At 45.4% G+C, this 16,250-nt stretch overlaps 1 protein-coding gene across 1 annotated transcript in view; it reads left to right on the top strand.

The window, feature by feature from the left end:
* The window catches only part of LOC147123480 (talin-1), a 287,370-nt gene that overhangs the window by 234,618 nt on the left and 36,502 nt on the right, over window positions 1-16,250 (top strand). Inside the window, exons 43-46 of the mRNA XM_085973632.1 lie at window positions 219-320; window positions 405-524; window positions 9,127-9,273; window positions 14,803-14,969. Coding sequence (XP_085829758.1) covers window positions 219-320; window positions 405-524; window positions 9,127-9,273; window positions 14,803-14,969 — 536 coding nt within the window. The remainder of the gene's footprint in view (window positions 1-218; window positions 321-404; window positions 525-9,126; window positions 9,274-14,802; window positions 14,970-16,250) is intronic.

Genomic DNA, 16,250 nt, shown 5'->3' with positions numbered 1-16,250 from the left:
AATATCTATGAAAAATGTCAAAACCTGTAAATTGTTAACTACAGCTATCAATTTTACTTTGAGAAAAGCATATTGATAATTATGCTGTTTTCAAATTAATGTAAATAGTGTTGAGGGTTATGAGTGGCAAGCCATAACTGCTTTCTGTTTTTACTGAACAATGTATCACTTGATGTGTACAAGTGGCAGGAACTTATGTATTTTTGCTTTAAACATAGATCGATGAAAGTGCTTCGGGTGAACCAGAGGGTTCATTTGTTGACTACCAGACCACCATGGTGAAGACTGCCAAAGCTATTGCTGTAACAGTTCAAGAAATGGTGGGTGCCATTCATTTAGTTTCCACTTCAGCATGCTCGGTCTGAGTTTGAATTGCTGTTTCTCATTTTGGATTCTATTTGCAGGTTACTAAATCAACCACCAATCCAGATGAGCTGGGGACTTTGGCCAATCAGCTTACCAGTGACTATGGACATCTGGCCCAAGAAGCCAAACCTGCAGCCATAACTGCTGAAAATGAAGAGGTAACTCCAAGATAGTGCAGTGTTACCTGTCAAAATATAGTGTATGCCTGATACAAGCATCACTGCTATTTCTACTGTACAGTTGCAATGTTATGTCATACAAGCATATGGAAATGAAGATGGGGAGACCAGAATGGTCACTGACCTGAAACATTAACTCTGTTTCTCTCTCCACAGATGCTGCCTGACCTGCTGAGTATTTCCAGCATTTTCTGTTTTTATTTCAGATTTCCAGCATCCGCAGTATTTTGCTTTTTGTATGGGGAGAAGACCAACTGGTCCATCAAGCCTATTCAACACTGTCATGGTGCAACGTCTGCACAGCATGACCCCATTCCATTCTCCCTCATCCCTCACCACCCACTTGCCTTCTATACGTAGTTATGTCAGTCATGCTCTGCTCCCTTTTGAATGTTTGCAACAAATATTCACTCGCCACACTATCCAACAACTTGTTCCACAGGTTGATAACTGTACACGTTCCTAATTTAAGATATAAATGTCTTGGTGTATTAACTTTTTTGGCATTTTTTTTAAGTGTGCAATTCATTAACTTTGAACATTGAGTGCATAATATAGTTTTAATAATACTTAATGGTAATTTTTATAATGTCTACATCAATTCAGTTTTTTAAATGCCTATCTGCCTGTGCAAAATCCATAATTTTCCTTTTGTACCATAGCAGAAAATGATTGCATTTGAGGTATAAGAGTTGTAATCGATATTATGGAAAAGCTGCAGGTGCTATCATTGGCTATTGCCACATTGTTTTTAGGTTGGCTGTTTCCGCCTTCCAAATAATGTAACTTAGCTAGCAGGAACTGAGGCACGCTGGCAAGATTGAAATGATATGGCCACCTATTTGATAACAATGGGCTGGATTTTAAGTTGCCAGGGTGGGGTGGCGGGTTGGTATCCGGTAACGTGCGGGAAACCCGGTAGTAAGTGCAGCGTGTCTGTTGGTGGCATTTTAACCCAGCCACTGCATTACCATATCATTTCTGGGTTTCCCGACCAATTAGGTTGCGCGGTCATGATGACAACCCACAGGAGTCAACTTCAACCCCAGTATTTAAAGGGACACTCCAAACATGAAATTTAATGGATTCTGGAGTTGGGAGTAGAACACAACAAATTGGTAGAATGGAGTGCGCACGTTCAAAGGCTGCGCCTCGTTTTAGTGACGCCTCCCTGGATATGTGATGGGGGCAGTAAGGGTCCGCAGGGAGTTACTGTTCCCTACTGATGGGAGGAAGAAGCCTGCCAGTGAAACCAAGAAGGCGTGGCTGGAGGTTGCCCATGAGATCAGCAGCAGGAGTGTGGTGCCAAGCTCCTGGATTCAATGCCGAAAGTGGTTTAATGACCTAAGCAGGACAGGAAAGGTGAGTACAGTGGCACATTCAACTGTATCCTGATGTGTGTATCACGTCAACCCCCTCACTCTGCCGACTCCTGCACATCACTTCTCACACCATCTGGCCTTGCAGGTGCACCCATTCCCCTCTGTCTATGTACTTCCTCACATCCTCATCTGTCCATCCACCACTGACCCTCCCCCTCATCCTTATGCAATGTCATGTCTCCCTCTCATTGTCACCCTCAACAAATGCTCTCCATCCATCCGTTCAACACATTCCATTGCTCACAGTCATGGGTCTCTTCTTTCCCTCCTTGCTGGAGAAGAGCGGAAAGAACACGACGGAGAGCCAGAGAACAGGAGGTAGCCCTCCAGCCATCTCTCAACGGACAGCTGCAGAGGAGGAGATGCTGGGCATCGGTGGAGTCTCGGCGTGCTTGGCCATCGGAAATGGGAAGCTGGGGGCCTCTCAGCTACCTGGTGACATAGAAACATAGAAACATAAAAGATAGGAGCAGGAGCAGGCCATTCAGCCCCTCGAGCCTGCTCCGCCATTCAATGAGATCATGGCTGATCATCCAAATTCAGTACCCTGTCCCTGCCTTCTCCCCATATCCCTTGATCCCTTTAGCCTTAAGAAATATATCCAACTCCTTCTTGAATATATTTAATGAACTGGTCTCCACCGCCCTCTGTGGCAGAGAATTCCACAGGTTCACCACTCTCTGGGTGAAGAAATTCCTCCTCATCTCAGTCCTAAATGGCTTACCCCTTATCCTTAGATTATGACCCCTAGTTCTAGACTCCCCGGCCATCGGGAACATCCTGCATCTAGTCTGTTCAGGCCTGACAATTTTATAGGTTTCGATGAGATTCCCTCTCAATCTTCTAAACTCCAATGAGTATAAGCCCAATCGAGACAATCTCTCCTCATATGTCATTCCTGCCATCCCAGGAATCAGCCTGGTGAATCTTCGCTGCACTCCTTCCGTGGCAAGAACATCCTTCCTCAGATAAGGCGACCAAAACTGCACACAATACTCAAGGTGTGGTCTCACCAAGGCCCTGTGCAACTGCAGCAAGACATCCTTGTTCCTGTACTTGAACCCTCTCGCTGCCAAGGCCAACATACCATTTGCCGCCTTAACCGCCTGCTGCATCTGCATGCTTACCTTCAGCGACTGGTGCACAAGAACACCCAGGCCTCTCTGCACTTCCCCTTCTCCCAATCTATTGTCATTCAAATAATCTGCCTTCCTGTTTTTGCCACCGAAGTGGATAACCTCACATTTATCCACATTATAGTGCATTTGCCATGTTTCTGCCCAATCACCCAACCTGTCCAAATTGTACTGGAGTTTCACGACATCCTCCTCCCATCCAGCTTTGTGTCGTCTGCAAATTTGGAGATATTACATCCAATTCCCTCGTCCAGATCATTAATATTATCGTGAACAGCTGGGGTCCTAGGACCGATCCTTGCGGTACCCCACTAGTCACTCCCTGCCACTAGGAAAATGACCCGTTTATTCTAACTCTTTGCTTTCTATCTGCCAACCAGTTCTCTATCCAAGTCAATACCTTGCCCCCAATCCCATGTGCCTTAATTTTGCACGCTAATCTCTTATGCGGGACCTTATCGAAAGCCTTCTGAAAGTCCAAATACACCACATCCACTGGTTCTCCCTTATCTATTTTACCAGTTACATACTCGAAAAATTCCAGTAGATTAGTCAAGCACGATTTACCTTTTGTAAATCCATGTTGACTTTGTCCGATCCTGTCTCTGCTTTCCAAGTGCTCTGCTATTACATCTTTTATAATGGACTCTAGCATTTTCCCCACTACCGATGTCAGGCTTACCGGTCTATAATTCCCTGCTTTTTCTCAACCACCTTTTTTGAATAGTGGGGTAACATAGCTACCCTCCAATCCATGGCTACTGTTCCAGAATCTATCGAGTTCTGGAAGATGACCAGCAATGCATCTACTATCTCCAGGGCCACTTCCTTAAGTATCCTAGGATGTAGATTATCAGGCCCTGGGGATTTATTGGCCTTCAATCCAATCAACTTCCCCAACACCATTTCCTTACAAATACTGATTTATTTCAGTTCCTCCCTCTCATCAGACCCTATGTTCCCCGACATCTCTGGGAGGTTATTTGTGTCCTTCTTTGTGAAGACAGAACCACAATATGTATTTAATTGGTCTGCCATTTCTTTGTTCCCCATTATAAATTCTCCTGATTCTGACTGTAAGGGACCTACGCTTGACTTCACCAATCTTTTTCTCTTCACATATCTATAAAAGCTTTTACAGTCAGTTTTTATGTTCCCTGCCAGCTTACTTTCATAATCTATTTTCCCCCTCTTAATTAATCCCTTGGTCCTCCTTTGCTGAATCCTAAACTGCTCCCAATCCTCAGGTTTGCTGCTTTTTTTGGCCAATTTATATGTCCTCTCTTTGGATCTTATGCTATCCCTAATTTCCCTTGTTAGCCACGGTTGAGTCACCTTTTTTGATTTATTTTTATGCCAGACTGGGATAAACAAATTCTGTAGTTCATCCATGTGATCTTTGAATGTTTGCCATTGCCTATACACTGTCAACCCTTTGAATGACATTACCCAATCAATCCTACCCAACTCGTGCCTCATACCATCATAGTTCCCTTTATTTAAATTGAGGACCTTAGTCGCTGAGTCAACTACTTCACTCTCCATCTTAATGAAGAATTCGATCATATGATCGCTCCGACCCAAGGGGCCTCGCACAACAAGATTGCTAATTAATCCTTTCTCATTGCATAATACCCAGTCTAAGATGGCCTGATCCCTAGTTGGTTCCTTGACATATTGGTCCAGGAAACCATCCCGTATACACTCCAGGAATTCCTCCTCCACCGTATTGTTACTAATTTGGGTAGCCCAATCTATATGTAGATTAAAGTCACCCATGATGACTGCTGTGCCCTTATTGCACGCTTCTCTAATTTCCCTTTTAATGCCATCCCCAACCTCTGCATTACTGTTTGGGGGTCTATATACCACTCCCACTAATGTTTTCTGCCCCATGGTATTTCTCAGTTCTACCCATACAGATTCCACATCATCAGAGCCAATAATCTTTCCTTACAATTGTGTTAATCCCTTCTTTAACCAGCAATGCTACCCCACCTCCTTTTCCTTTTCGCCTATCTTTCCTGAATATTGAATACCCCTGTATGTTGAGTTCCCAGCCTTGGTCACCCTGGAGCCATGTTTCCGTAATCCCAATCATATCATATTCATTTACCTCTATTTGCGCTGCTAATTCATCCTCCTTATTATGAATGCTCCTCGCATTAAGACACAAAGCCTTCAGGCTTGTTTTTTTAATGCCCTTAGACCTTTTAGAATTATTTACTGTGGCCATATTTGGTTTAAACCCTTGATTTCTCTGACTGCCACCTTTTTGTTTTTCTCCTTCCTGTCTTTTGCTTCTATTCCTGTTTCCCTTTCCTCTGTCCCCCTGCTTAGGTTCCCAACCCCTGCCATTTTTGTTTAAACTCTCCCCCAGAGCTCTAGCAAACACTCCCCCAAGGACATTGGTCCCGGTCCTGCCCAGGTGCAGACCATCCCGTTTGTACTGGTCCCACCTCCCCTAGAACCGGTTCCAATGTCCCAGGAATTTGAATCCTTCCCCCTTGCACCATTGCTCTGCAGCCGCTCTGAAACATCCTTGACCCTTGCACCAGAGAGGCAACACACCATCCTGGAGTCTCGTTTGCGGCCGCAGAAACGCCTATCTGTTCCCCTTACAATAGAATCCCCTATCACTATAGCTCTTCCCCTCTTTTTTCCTCCTGTCCTGTGCAGCAGAACCACCCCTGGTGCCAGGAAGTTGGCTGCTGCTGCCATCCCCCCCATCAGTATCCAAAGTGGTATATCTGTTTGAGAGGGGGATGGCCACAGGGGACTCCTGCGCTACCTGCCTGCGCCTACTACTCTGCCTGGTGGTCACCCATTCCCTTTCTGCCTGACAGAATTAAATATCAGACAGCCACATGGCATACAACACTCGTGTTGACCTGATGTCAGCAGCAAGTGAAATATGATCATGTGCATAATGATCACTTAAAACATTCTTACCTTGACAGTTCTAATTCACGTCTTTAATCTCCCACAGGGTCTTCAAGCGTCCTGCTGGTGCAGGAGGACAATGATGACTCCTCAGAGGAGGTCACTCACTTGCACTGTCACAGGACTCATGCAATCCATGCACCAAATCAAAATCAAATCAAATCAACTTTTATTGTCATTGTAGTGCACAAGTGCAGTACAACAAAATGTAGGCGCAGATACTCACTTCAGTGGAACTGGTCAGGAAGATATTTGAGTTTTCAACTGGTGACTCGCACATCACAAGTGAGCAAGAGCAGATGGCGGAGAGGCCGCCTCTGAGGCCGCAGGACACTCCAAACTCTGCTCAGCTGGAAGCAGATGCTGAACATCGGGGGGGCCGTCGATGAAAAGGATACTTCTGGAGCAGCAGCAAAGGGTGCAATGTTCTGGCAAGCTTTCCAGCCGCACTGTGCAGGCTTGCAGAGAGATTGGAGGCGTCCGTCTCGAGCATGATGTCGCAGGCCTTTACGATAATGAGTTCGTCCATGGAAAGAGTGGCCACCTGCATGTAGCATTGGGTGCGGCAATCAAACGAGTGCATCCAGGCCCTCGTCAGTGGCTTGCACACTATGCCACCTTAAATAGGATTCATGAAACCCTAACCTTGGCCGTTCATCGCCCCACTGATCTGTAGCAAAGTGTTCTCCAGCTCATTGCTAGCAGGGAAGTGCAGGTGGGCCATGAGTGGGATGATGGTGAAAAGGGACATAGAAGGGCGGACTCTGCTCAAAGCGCTTCCACTTCTCACCTGGTGCCCCCCCCCCCCCCCCCAAATCAGTCAGTACCCCACATGCTGCCTCATGTCCCGATGGATGAGTCTGCCCCTGCACAGGCACAGGTGGAGCAGTCTTTGGCGGGGCCGTCGTGCTCCAAAACCCAGAGGCGTCGGCCAAGAACACCTCAGCAGTCAAAGCAGGGATCTGAGCAGCCTGACTCTAACCCTGCTGAAGCCACATGGGTTGTGCCATGTAGAAATGCTAGGAAGATTTGTTGATGCACACAATGTTAGATTGTTAAGTTTCTGTTTTATTTTTGAACCACATAAATATTTTTTCCCATCACTTTTCTGTGTTGCCCATTTTTGGTTGCTGCCTGACAAGTGGCCTTTTCACTTGTGGTGAATGATAAGACAAGAATTGACACCGAGCAATGGGGAGTGTGAAAGGAGTGCTTGGTTGTTTGCAGGACTGCTTTGTGTTGGGGGAAGGGGGGTTGCGGCAAAGTGGCTTTTGCATGTGGCTGTCAGATGGATGGACTAGTGGAACCTAAGTGAACCTCGCAATATTGCAGGCATCACAGGCAGCAATGTGTGCCACTGCTGGTGCCTTGGCCGCACCACCCTCCTCCTGCTTGGAATCATCTGAAGAGGCTCTGTGCTCTGCGCCTTGTTCCCCTTGCAAGTCCAAACCTCGCTGCTGTGCAATGTTGTGCAGACCATAGCACACTACGACCATTCTGGAGACCCTGGCTTGGTGTGTATTGAAGGGCGCCTCCAGATCTGTCCAGGCACTTGAAGCGCATCTTTAGCATGCCGATGGCTTGCTCAATTACGCATCTGGTTTTCATATGGCTTTCGTTGAATCGCTCCTGGGCCTCATTGGTTGGGATCCTCATGGGTGTCATTAGCCACATTTTAAGTAGGTATCCCTTGTCTGCAAGCAGCCAGCTGGTAAGTCTACTTTGAAGAGATCAGGGAAGGTGGACTATCGCAGGACGAAAGCATCTTGGCAGCTGCCTGGGAATCTTGCATACACCTGCATAAACATCTTTTTGTGGTTGCACACCAGTTGCACATTGATGGAGTGGAAGCTCTTGGGTTGATGAATACTCCTGGGGGTGCTTTAATTGCCACATGCGTATAGTCGATGACACCCTGCACCTGTGGGAAGCCAGCTAGAGCCGCAAACCCAAGCACCCGTTCAATGACTGGCATTATCGGTGGCAAGTTGATATAATTGCCTGCCCTGGCAAACAAGCATCAGTCACCTGTCTTGTGCATTTGTAGGGCGCCGGCTGCAAGATCCTGGATATGTCTGCGGCAGAGCCCTGGATGGAGCCAGAGGCAAAAAAGTTGAGGGCAGTGGTGGTGACTTTGACAGCCACTGGAAAAGCATGGCCACCAGGCCCACTTGGCAGCAGGTCTTGTTCCAGCAGGCTGCAAATGTGTGCCATCACCTGATGCGAGCTCCTGAGGCACTGTTTCGACATGTCAAAGAAACTTATCCTCTGCCTTTACACCCTGTGTTGCGGGTATGGCCTCCTGTGAGCAGCACCTCTTTGCTCATCCCCTCCCTCCTCTGAAGCAGCGGTGGTGGTGGTGGTGCTGCTGCTGCTGGTCACCTTGGTCCTCAACTGAGGTCCAAAGTAAAACAGCATAAGCAGGACCTATGCTGATCTGTAAGATCACAGCTCCAAAGTGGAGATCAGACATACAAATCTCAAGTTGTGAAAGTAATATCTCAGCATAAGTACCATGCACAAAGCCTTTCACACAACCAGGCAAGAAAGCAGCTGAGAGGTTTCGGTACTTATTGACATATTTCCCTGTAATGTCTTCAGCCCCCTCAAATGCTGCTGTGTTCTCGCCTTGCTTTCACTGGCGAGTTCCGGGAATCCCGTGCACCCACTGTTAAATTCCAAAAGCCATGTTAATATTGCTGTAATTGAGTGATTAACATACTAAAATTGACAACCCGCCTCTCCCGAGGGGACTGCTCGCTGCAGTCTAGCTCGCACGCAGTTAAATGCGGAAGTTGGCATGTTAGAGCCGGCTTCCTGATGTGCTGTCAATTTCCTCACTTTCAATCCCCCACCTGCTCCTGTAAGTTAAAATACACCCAATGCTGCTAGGGTTTGGTCTTGGTGATGAAAAGATTTTGATATTTGGTAAAATCTCAACATAGAGCACTAATGTTATCTGCTCTGGATCTGATTGATACTGTTTTTAAATTTATTTTAGCAAGTTTTGTGGACATTAGAGTTATTGTATTGTGATTAACGACAAAAATCTTTGCCAATCTGATTGTGCAGCACCCTCTTACAATTTTTTCCAAGAATCTGTTTTTAAATCCATTCTAGATTGGCAACCATATCAAGAATCGTGTGCAGGAACTGGGTCACAATTGTGCCTCGTTGGTTCTCAAAGCTGGCTCTCTCCAGTGCAGTCCCAGCGATGCCTTTACCAAGAAAGAACTCATTGAATGTGCCCGCAAAGTCTCTGAGAAGGTAATTAATTATCAAAAAGAACATTTTAGAAGTGTAACTTTATGTATTCAGGTACTGTAATTTAATGTTTGTGGCACACGAAATTGTTGACTGCTTTCTGCCGAACCCATATAGTCCAGCTAAAGATGCTTCTGCGAGCATCAAGGTGGCTTCAAATGTTCAGAGCTCCTTGACTTTTGCTCAGTTCTAAACCAGACTCCAATATCTCCTATCATTCGTCTTCATTATGTTAATCGACTACATCTGTCTTGGCCAGCCATGTCCTTAAAGGATCACTACAGAAGTGACGATGTTTCTGTTTTAGACCGGAGACCAGCGAGATCTGGGGAAGGGTTTTGAAGAAGGCAAATGGTATGTTGGCCTTCGTAGCAAGAGGGTCAAACCCGAAACGTCAACTCAAATTTCTCTCCACGGATGTTGCCTGACCTGCTGAGTTTTTCCAGCATTTTCTGTTGTTATTTCGAGATCTGACCTATATTAGTTTGTCACATTTGTGTTGCGAATTCTGGTTTGCAGCAGCTATCTACTCTGGTGCAGTGGGGTCAGTCATAGAAACATAGAAGATAGGAGCAGGAGTAGGCCTTTCGAGCCTGCTCCACCATTCAACGACATCATGGCTGATCATCCAAATTCAGTACCCTGTCCCTGCCTTCTCCCCATATCCCTTTAGCCTTAAGAAATATATCCAACTCCTTCTTGAATATATTTAATGAACTGGCCTCCACCGCCCTCTGTGGCAGAGAATTCCACAGGTTCACCACTCTCTGGGTGAAGAAATTCCTCCTCATTTCAGTCCTAAATGGCTTACCCCTTATCCTTAGACTATGACCCCTGGTTCTGGACTCCCCAGCCATCGGAAACATCCTTCCTGCATCTAGTCTGTCCAGGCCTGACAGAATTTTATAGGTTTCGATGAGATCCCCTCTCAATCTTCTAAACTCCAGTGAGTATAAGCCCAATCGAGACAATCTCTCCTCATACGTCATTCCTGCCATCCCAGGTATCAGCCTGGTGAATCTTCGCTGCACTCCTTCCATGGCAAGAACGTCCTTCCTCAGATAAGGCGACCTAAACTGCACACAGTACTCGAGGTGCGGTCTCACCAAGGCCCTGTACAACTGCAGCAAGACATCCTTGTTCCTGTACTCGAACCCTCTTGCTACGAAGGCCAACATACCATTTGCCTTCTTAACTGCCTGCTGCACCTGCATGCTTACCTTCAGCGACTGGTGCACAAGAACGCCCAGGTCTCTTTGCACTTCCCCCTTCTCCCAATCTATTGCCATTCAAATAATCTGCTTTCCTGTTTTTGCCACCAAAGTGGATAACCTCACATTTATCGACATTATAGTGCATTTGCCATGTTTCTGCCCAATCACCCAACCTGTCCAAATCGTACTGGAGTTTCACGACATCCTCCTCACAGCATACCCTCCCACCCAGCTTTGTGTCGTATGCAAATTTGGAGATATTACATCCAATTCCCTCGTCCAGATCATTAATGTATATTGTGAACAGCTGGGGTCCTAGGACCGATCCTTGCGGTACCCCACGAGTCACTGCCTGCCACTCAGAAAACGACCCGTTTATTCCAACTCTCTGCTTTCTATCCGCCAACCAGTTCTCTATCCAAGTCAGTACCTTGCCCCCGATCCCATGTGCCTTAATTTTGCACGCTAATCTCTTATGCGGGACCTTATTGAAAGGCTTCTGAAAGTCCAAATACACCACATCCACTGGTTCTCCCTTATCTATTTTACCAGTTACATCCTCAAAATATTCCAGTAGATTAGTCAAGCACGATTTACCTTTTGTAAATCCATGTTGACTTTGTCCGATCCTGTCTCTGCTTTCCAAGTGCTCTGCTATTACATCTATAATGGACTCTAGCATTTTCCCCACTACTGATGTCAGGCTTACCGGTCTATAATTCCCCGCTTTTTCTCTACCACCTTTTTTGAATAGTGGGGTAACATTAGCTACCCTCCAATCCATGGGTACTGTTCCAGAGTCTATCGAGTTCTGGAAGATGACCAGCAATGCATCTACTATTTCTAGGGCCACTTCCTTAAGTACCCTAGGATGTAGATTATCAGGCCCTGGGGATTTATCGGCCTTCAGTCACATCAATTTTCCTAACACCATTTCCCTACAAATACTGATTTCTTTCAGTTCCACCCTTTCATCAGACCCTATATTCCCCGGCATCTCTGGGAGGTTATTTGTGTCCTCCTTTGTGAAGACAGAACCAAAATATGTATTTAGTTGGTCTGCATTTCTTTGTTCCCCATTATAAATTCCCGATTCTGACTGCAAGGGACCTATGCTTGACTTCACCAATCTTTTTCTCTTCACATATCTATAAAAGCTTTTACAGTCAGTTTTTATGTTCCCTGAAAGCTTACTCTCATTCTATTTTCCCCTTCTTAATTAATCCCTTTCTGCTCCCAATCCTCAGGATTATTGCTTTTTGTGCCCAATTTACATGTCCTCTCCTTGGATCTTATGCTATCTCTAACTTCCCTTGTTAGCCACAGTTGAGTCACCTTTTTTGTTTTATTTTTATGCCAAACTGGGATTTACAAATTCTGTAGTTCATCCATTCGGTCTTTGAATGTTTGCCATTGCCTATCCACCGTCAACCCTTTTGAGTGACATTCTCCAATCAATCCTACCCAACTCGCTCCTCAGACCATCGTAGTTTCCTTTATTTAAATTTAGGACCCTCGTATCTGAGTCAACTACTTCATTCTGCATCTTAATGAAGAATTCGATCATATTATGATCGCTCCGACCCAAGGGGCCTCGTACAACAAGATTGCTAATTAATCCTTTCTCATTACATAATACCCAGTCTAAGATGGCCTGATCTCTGCTTGGTTCCTAGACATGTTGGTCCAGGAAACCATCCCGTAAACACTCCAGGAATTCCTCCTCCACAGTATTGTTACTAATTTGGTTAGCCCAATCTATATGTAGATTAAAGTCACCCATGATGACTGCTGTGCCCTTATTGCACGCTTCTTTAATTTCCCTTTTAATGCCATCCCAACCTCCGCCTTACTGTTTGGAGGTCTATATACCACTCCCACTAACGTTTTCTGCCCCTTAGTATTTCTCAATTCTACCCATACAGATTCCACATCATCAGAGCTAATATCCTTCCTTAGAATTGTGTTAATCCCTTCTTTAACCAGTAATGCTACCCCACCTCCCTTTCCTTTTTGCCTATCTTTCCTGAATATCGAATACCCCTGGATGTTGAGTTCCCAGCCTTGGCCATCCTTGAGCCACGTTTCCGTAATCCCAACCAAATCATATTCGTTTACCTCTATTTGCGCAGCCAATTCATCCACCTTATTACGAATGCTCCTCTCATTAAGACACAAGGCCTTCAGGCTTGTTTTTTTAACGCGCTTAGACCTATTAGAATTATTATTTACTGTGGCCACGTTTGATTTAAACCGTTGATTTCTCTGACTGACACTTTTGTTTTTCTCCTTATCTTTTGCTTTTATCCTTGTTTCCCTTTCCTCTGTCTCCCTGCTCAGGTTCCCAACCCCCTGCCATTTTAGTTTAAACCCTCCCCCAGAGCACTAGCAAACACTCCCCCAAGACATCGGTTCCAGCCCTGCCCAGGTGCAAACTGTCCGGTTTGAACTGGTCCCACCTCCCCCAGAACCGGTTCCAATGTCCCAGGAACTTGAATCCCTCCCCCTTGCACCATTCCTCTAGCCACGTATTCATCTGAAATATCCTTCTATTTCTACTCTGGGGGTCGCTCCCTTAAGTGGGCTGGTCGTCGTCTCCTTATGGAAGTCCCATTTCTCTATATCTACTAGCATGGAAGCAGGATCTGGGAATGTAAGAATGAAACGTCTTGTGTTCTGGTCTGAGTCTCCTATCTTACGCACTCTTAGGGCTCGATTTTCAAAGCCCTGAGGAGGCAGGTTTGGAGGCAGGAGTGGTGGGAAAATTGCAGAATCGGGGGGGCAGGAACCCATCCCGCCCCCCAACCCGCCTCCGTGCCAATGTCCCAGGAGGCGGGTACCCGAACTGTGCTGGGAGCCGCCTCCCCGAGGCAGGAAGGGGATTAGTGCCAATTAACTGCCTGTTAACAGTTAACGGGCAGTTTTTTGCCTAATCCCTATTTTTAGCCCTGAAGTGTGGGCTGTCTGACGGCTCCGAACCACGCCAAGTTGGAGGGGTCGAGATGTCCGTTGTGCAGGTGAGTGATGGGTGCATGTGTGCAGAAGTAAGTGTGTGAGGTAAGCGTTTTAATAAGTTTTACTTACCTTTACTTTCTCCTGCAGGCTTCCTTCCTTCAGTTCTCGGGAGTCCCTCAGTTCACCGGCACAGAAAGCAGAATGGCCGCTGAACTGTCAAAAGCTGCAGCCTCTGCTTTCTGGTCTGGAGAGATCTCTAACTGAGTCTGAGTAGAAGGACTCAAGTTAGAAGACAGATTGTCAGTGTTTGACTGCTTCACAGAGCTGTCAAACGCTGGTTTTACATCTGTCAAAAGCTGTTGACGTCAGCGATTGACATTTCATCTGTCACCAGTAACCAGGTGTCCCTTAATTGGCCTGCTGAGCCCGCAAGGTCAATCAAGGGAAAATAGCGTGGGTTGGCCACAATTCGATGGAGGTGGGACTACAACCCAAAAAGTGGGAGTCCCGCCTCCAAAAGCTCCCCGTTGACAAAATTGAGCCCTTAATGTCTTTGAAGTTGGACCGAGTTAACATTAGGCAAGGTGACATTCAGTTTGGTTCAATTTGTAGGCTGCTTTATTGCAGAGTGGGCAAAACATGCAGAATACGGCGTATGATGACAGATGCTTAGTAGAATCAGAATAACTTCTGTTTGGGTACTTTTACAATACATAAATAACATACATACGCTAGCCCACTTTGGGGAGCTCCAATGATCTCTCCTTGACTAGGACAGAGGCTGGCCCCTTGCAGCCTACTGCTGCTAACTGACTTTTGGTGTCTTGATTTAAAAAAAAAAAAAAAAAAAATCTTTTTTCAAAGACCATTAGAAATCAAGAGTTGATCAACACCAAGTTGCGAGATGTCCTCCTGAATGGCCATATGTTGCCAATGAAATGGCCATTGTTTGGGATCTGCTGAACGTCTATCCAGCATGCATTTTAAATACCTCGTGTACATACGTGTCCGCCAACTCGCATGGGCTGTCCTTAAAATTCAACACCTTTTTACCAAGAGCAGCTCTAGCTCAAAATACGTATTTTTTAAAAATGCTTAAAATCCAAGTCTTTTCTGAGGAAAATGACCAAAGAATCTTAAACTGTGACACCGATCAGTAAGTAAAATTGATGTGAGCAATGGGTAAACCCACAGCCATGGTTAACTGAGCTGTAAAAGACTGTGTTGGGGGAAAAAGCCACAATCGAAGAGAAAATCCAATGGAGGAGGTAAGAAAGCGATGCTATTGCACCCAAGTTGCAAGTGAGTCCGTTTCATATACATTGGATTATGACCCGGAAACTGTGTAACTTACTCTTTCCAGATTTCCCATGTGTTGGCAGCCTTGCAGGCAGGAAACCGTGGAACCCAGGCTTGCATTACTGCTGCCAGTACTGTGTCTGGTATCATTGCTGATTTGGACACAACCATCATGTTTGCTACAGCAGGTACACTAAACAGAGAAAACGAAGAGACCTTTGCTGACCACAGGTAAACTCATGGATGATGATGATTTTAATACCTTGTATCTAACAGGCCCACTAAGGTCTTTAGTCAGTGCTCTGCATTCACAGGTTGACTCATGGATGATCGTTTTAGTATCTTTACATCTAATGTCTTTATTCAATGCTCTGTATTCCACAGGTTAGAACACATTACTTTACTAGTTGTAATTTGGTGAATTACAATTTCTGATTATTTACTTCTTATTGCCTATTAGGAGCCATTTACTCACTAAAAAGCTTCAAACTGGCTCAGGGGACTCTGCCAGTCCATACTGATCAGTGCCTGGCTTGAAGGATTCATCTGTTGATTTTATTTTCCTCTATCTTCCCAACCCACCCCTCAACAACACTGGTGGGGGTTGCATTTTCACTTGAAGTGAAACATAAAGCCAAGGTCAATAACCTGTTTTGGTCCAGTAGTCATAAAGTCGAACCTGTCTCCTGTCACTTTGAATCATAGCAAAATGACAGACCAACCAAAGAAGTGATGTTGGTCTTTCCATTAGGCAAGTTTTATGATGTCACTTATGAAACTAGCCTGTATGTTTTGTTAAATTATTGTACAAGCTCCATTTCACCAGCCCCTGGGCAAAATCCAGGATACTGAAGCGTACAGTCAAACAAAGATACATCCTTCCTATTGTAGTTCAGTGTTGTTCCATAATGATGTTTGAGAGATGTTTTATGTAACCCTTATACCACTGATGGATCTAGGGAATTCTGGACTCACTGGATTGGCCAGACTTGACATTTTAGCTCACTCACCATGATAGGAAAATCACACTCAATATTATAACTATAATACTCCTATCAGGCATAAGCTGTTACTGCTCTATTCTAAATTTTCTGTCATATCTTTTAAAATTAATGTTTGTGTCACCCTTGGCTCAGTGGTAGCACTCGTTCCCTCGAGACACAAGGTCATGAGTTCAAAGCCCAGTACAAGATTTGAGGACATAATCTAAACTGGCACTTCAGCCTGGTACTGAAGAGAGTGCTGCATTGTAGGAGATGCTATCTTTTGGATGAGGCGATAATTTGAGGCCCTTGGGTGGATATACAAACTGCAAAGGCATTGTTTGAAAAAGATCAGGGGAGTTCTCCTGGTGTCCTGGCCAGCGTTTATCCCTCCGCCAACAACACACAAAAAACATTAACTGGTCATTCATGTCATTGCTGTCTCTGGAACCTCACTGTGTGTAAATTGGCTGCCACATCTGTCTACAAAACAAGTGACTACACTTCAAAAGTAATTAATTGGCTGTAA

The sequence above is a fragment of the Somniosus microcephalus genome, chromosome 2 (assembly GCF_052327205.1).
Source record: "Somniosus microcephalus isolate GS21.2 chromosome 2, FLI_Smic_1.0, whole genome shotgun sequence".
Lineage (NCBI taxonomy): Eukaryota > Metazoa > Chordata > Chondrichthyes > Squaliformes > Somniosidae > Somniosus > Somniosus microcephalus.
This window is presented reverse-complemented; position numbering and strand designations above follow the sequence as displayed.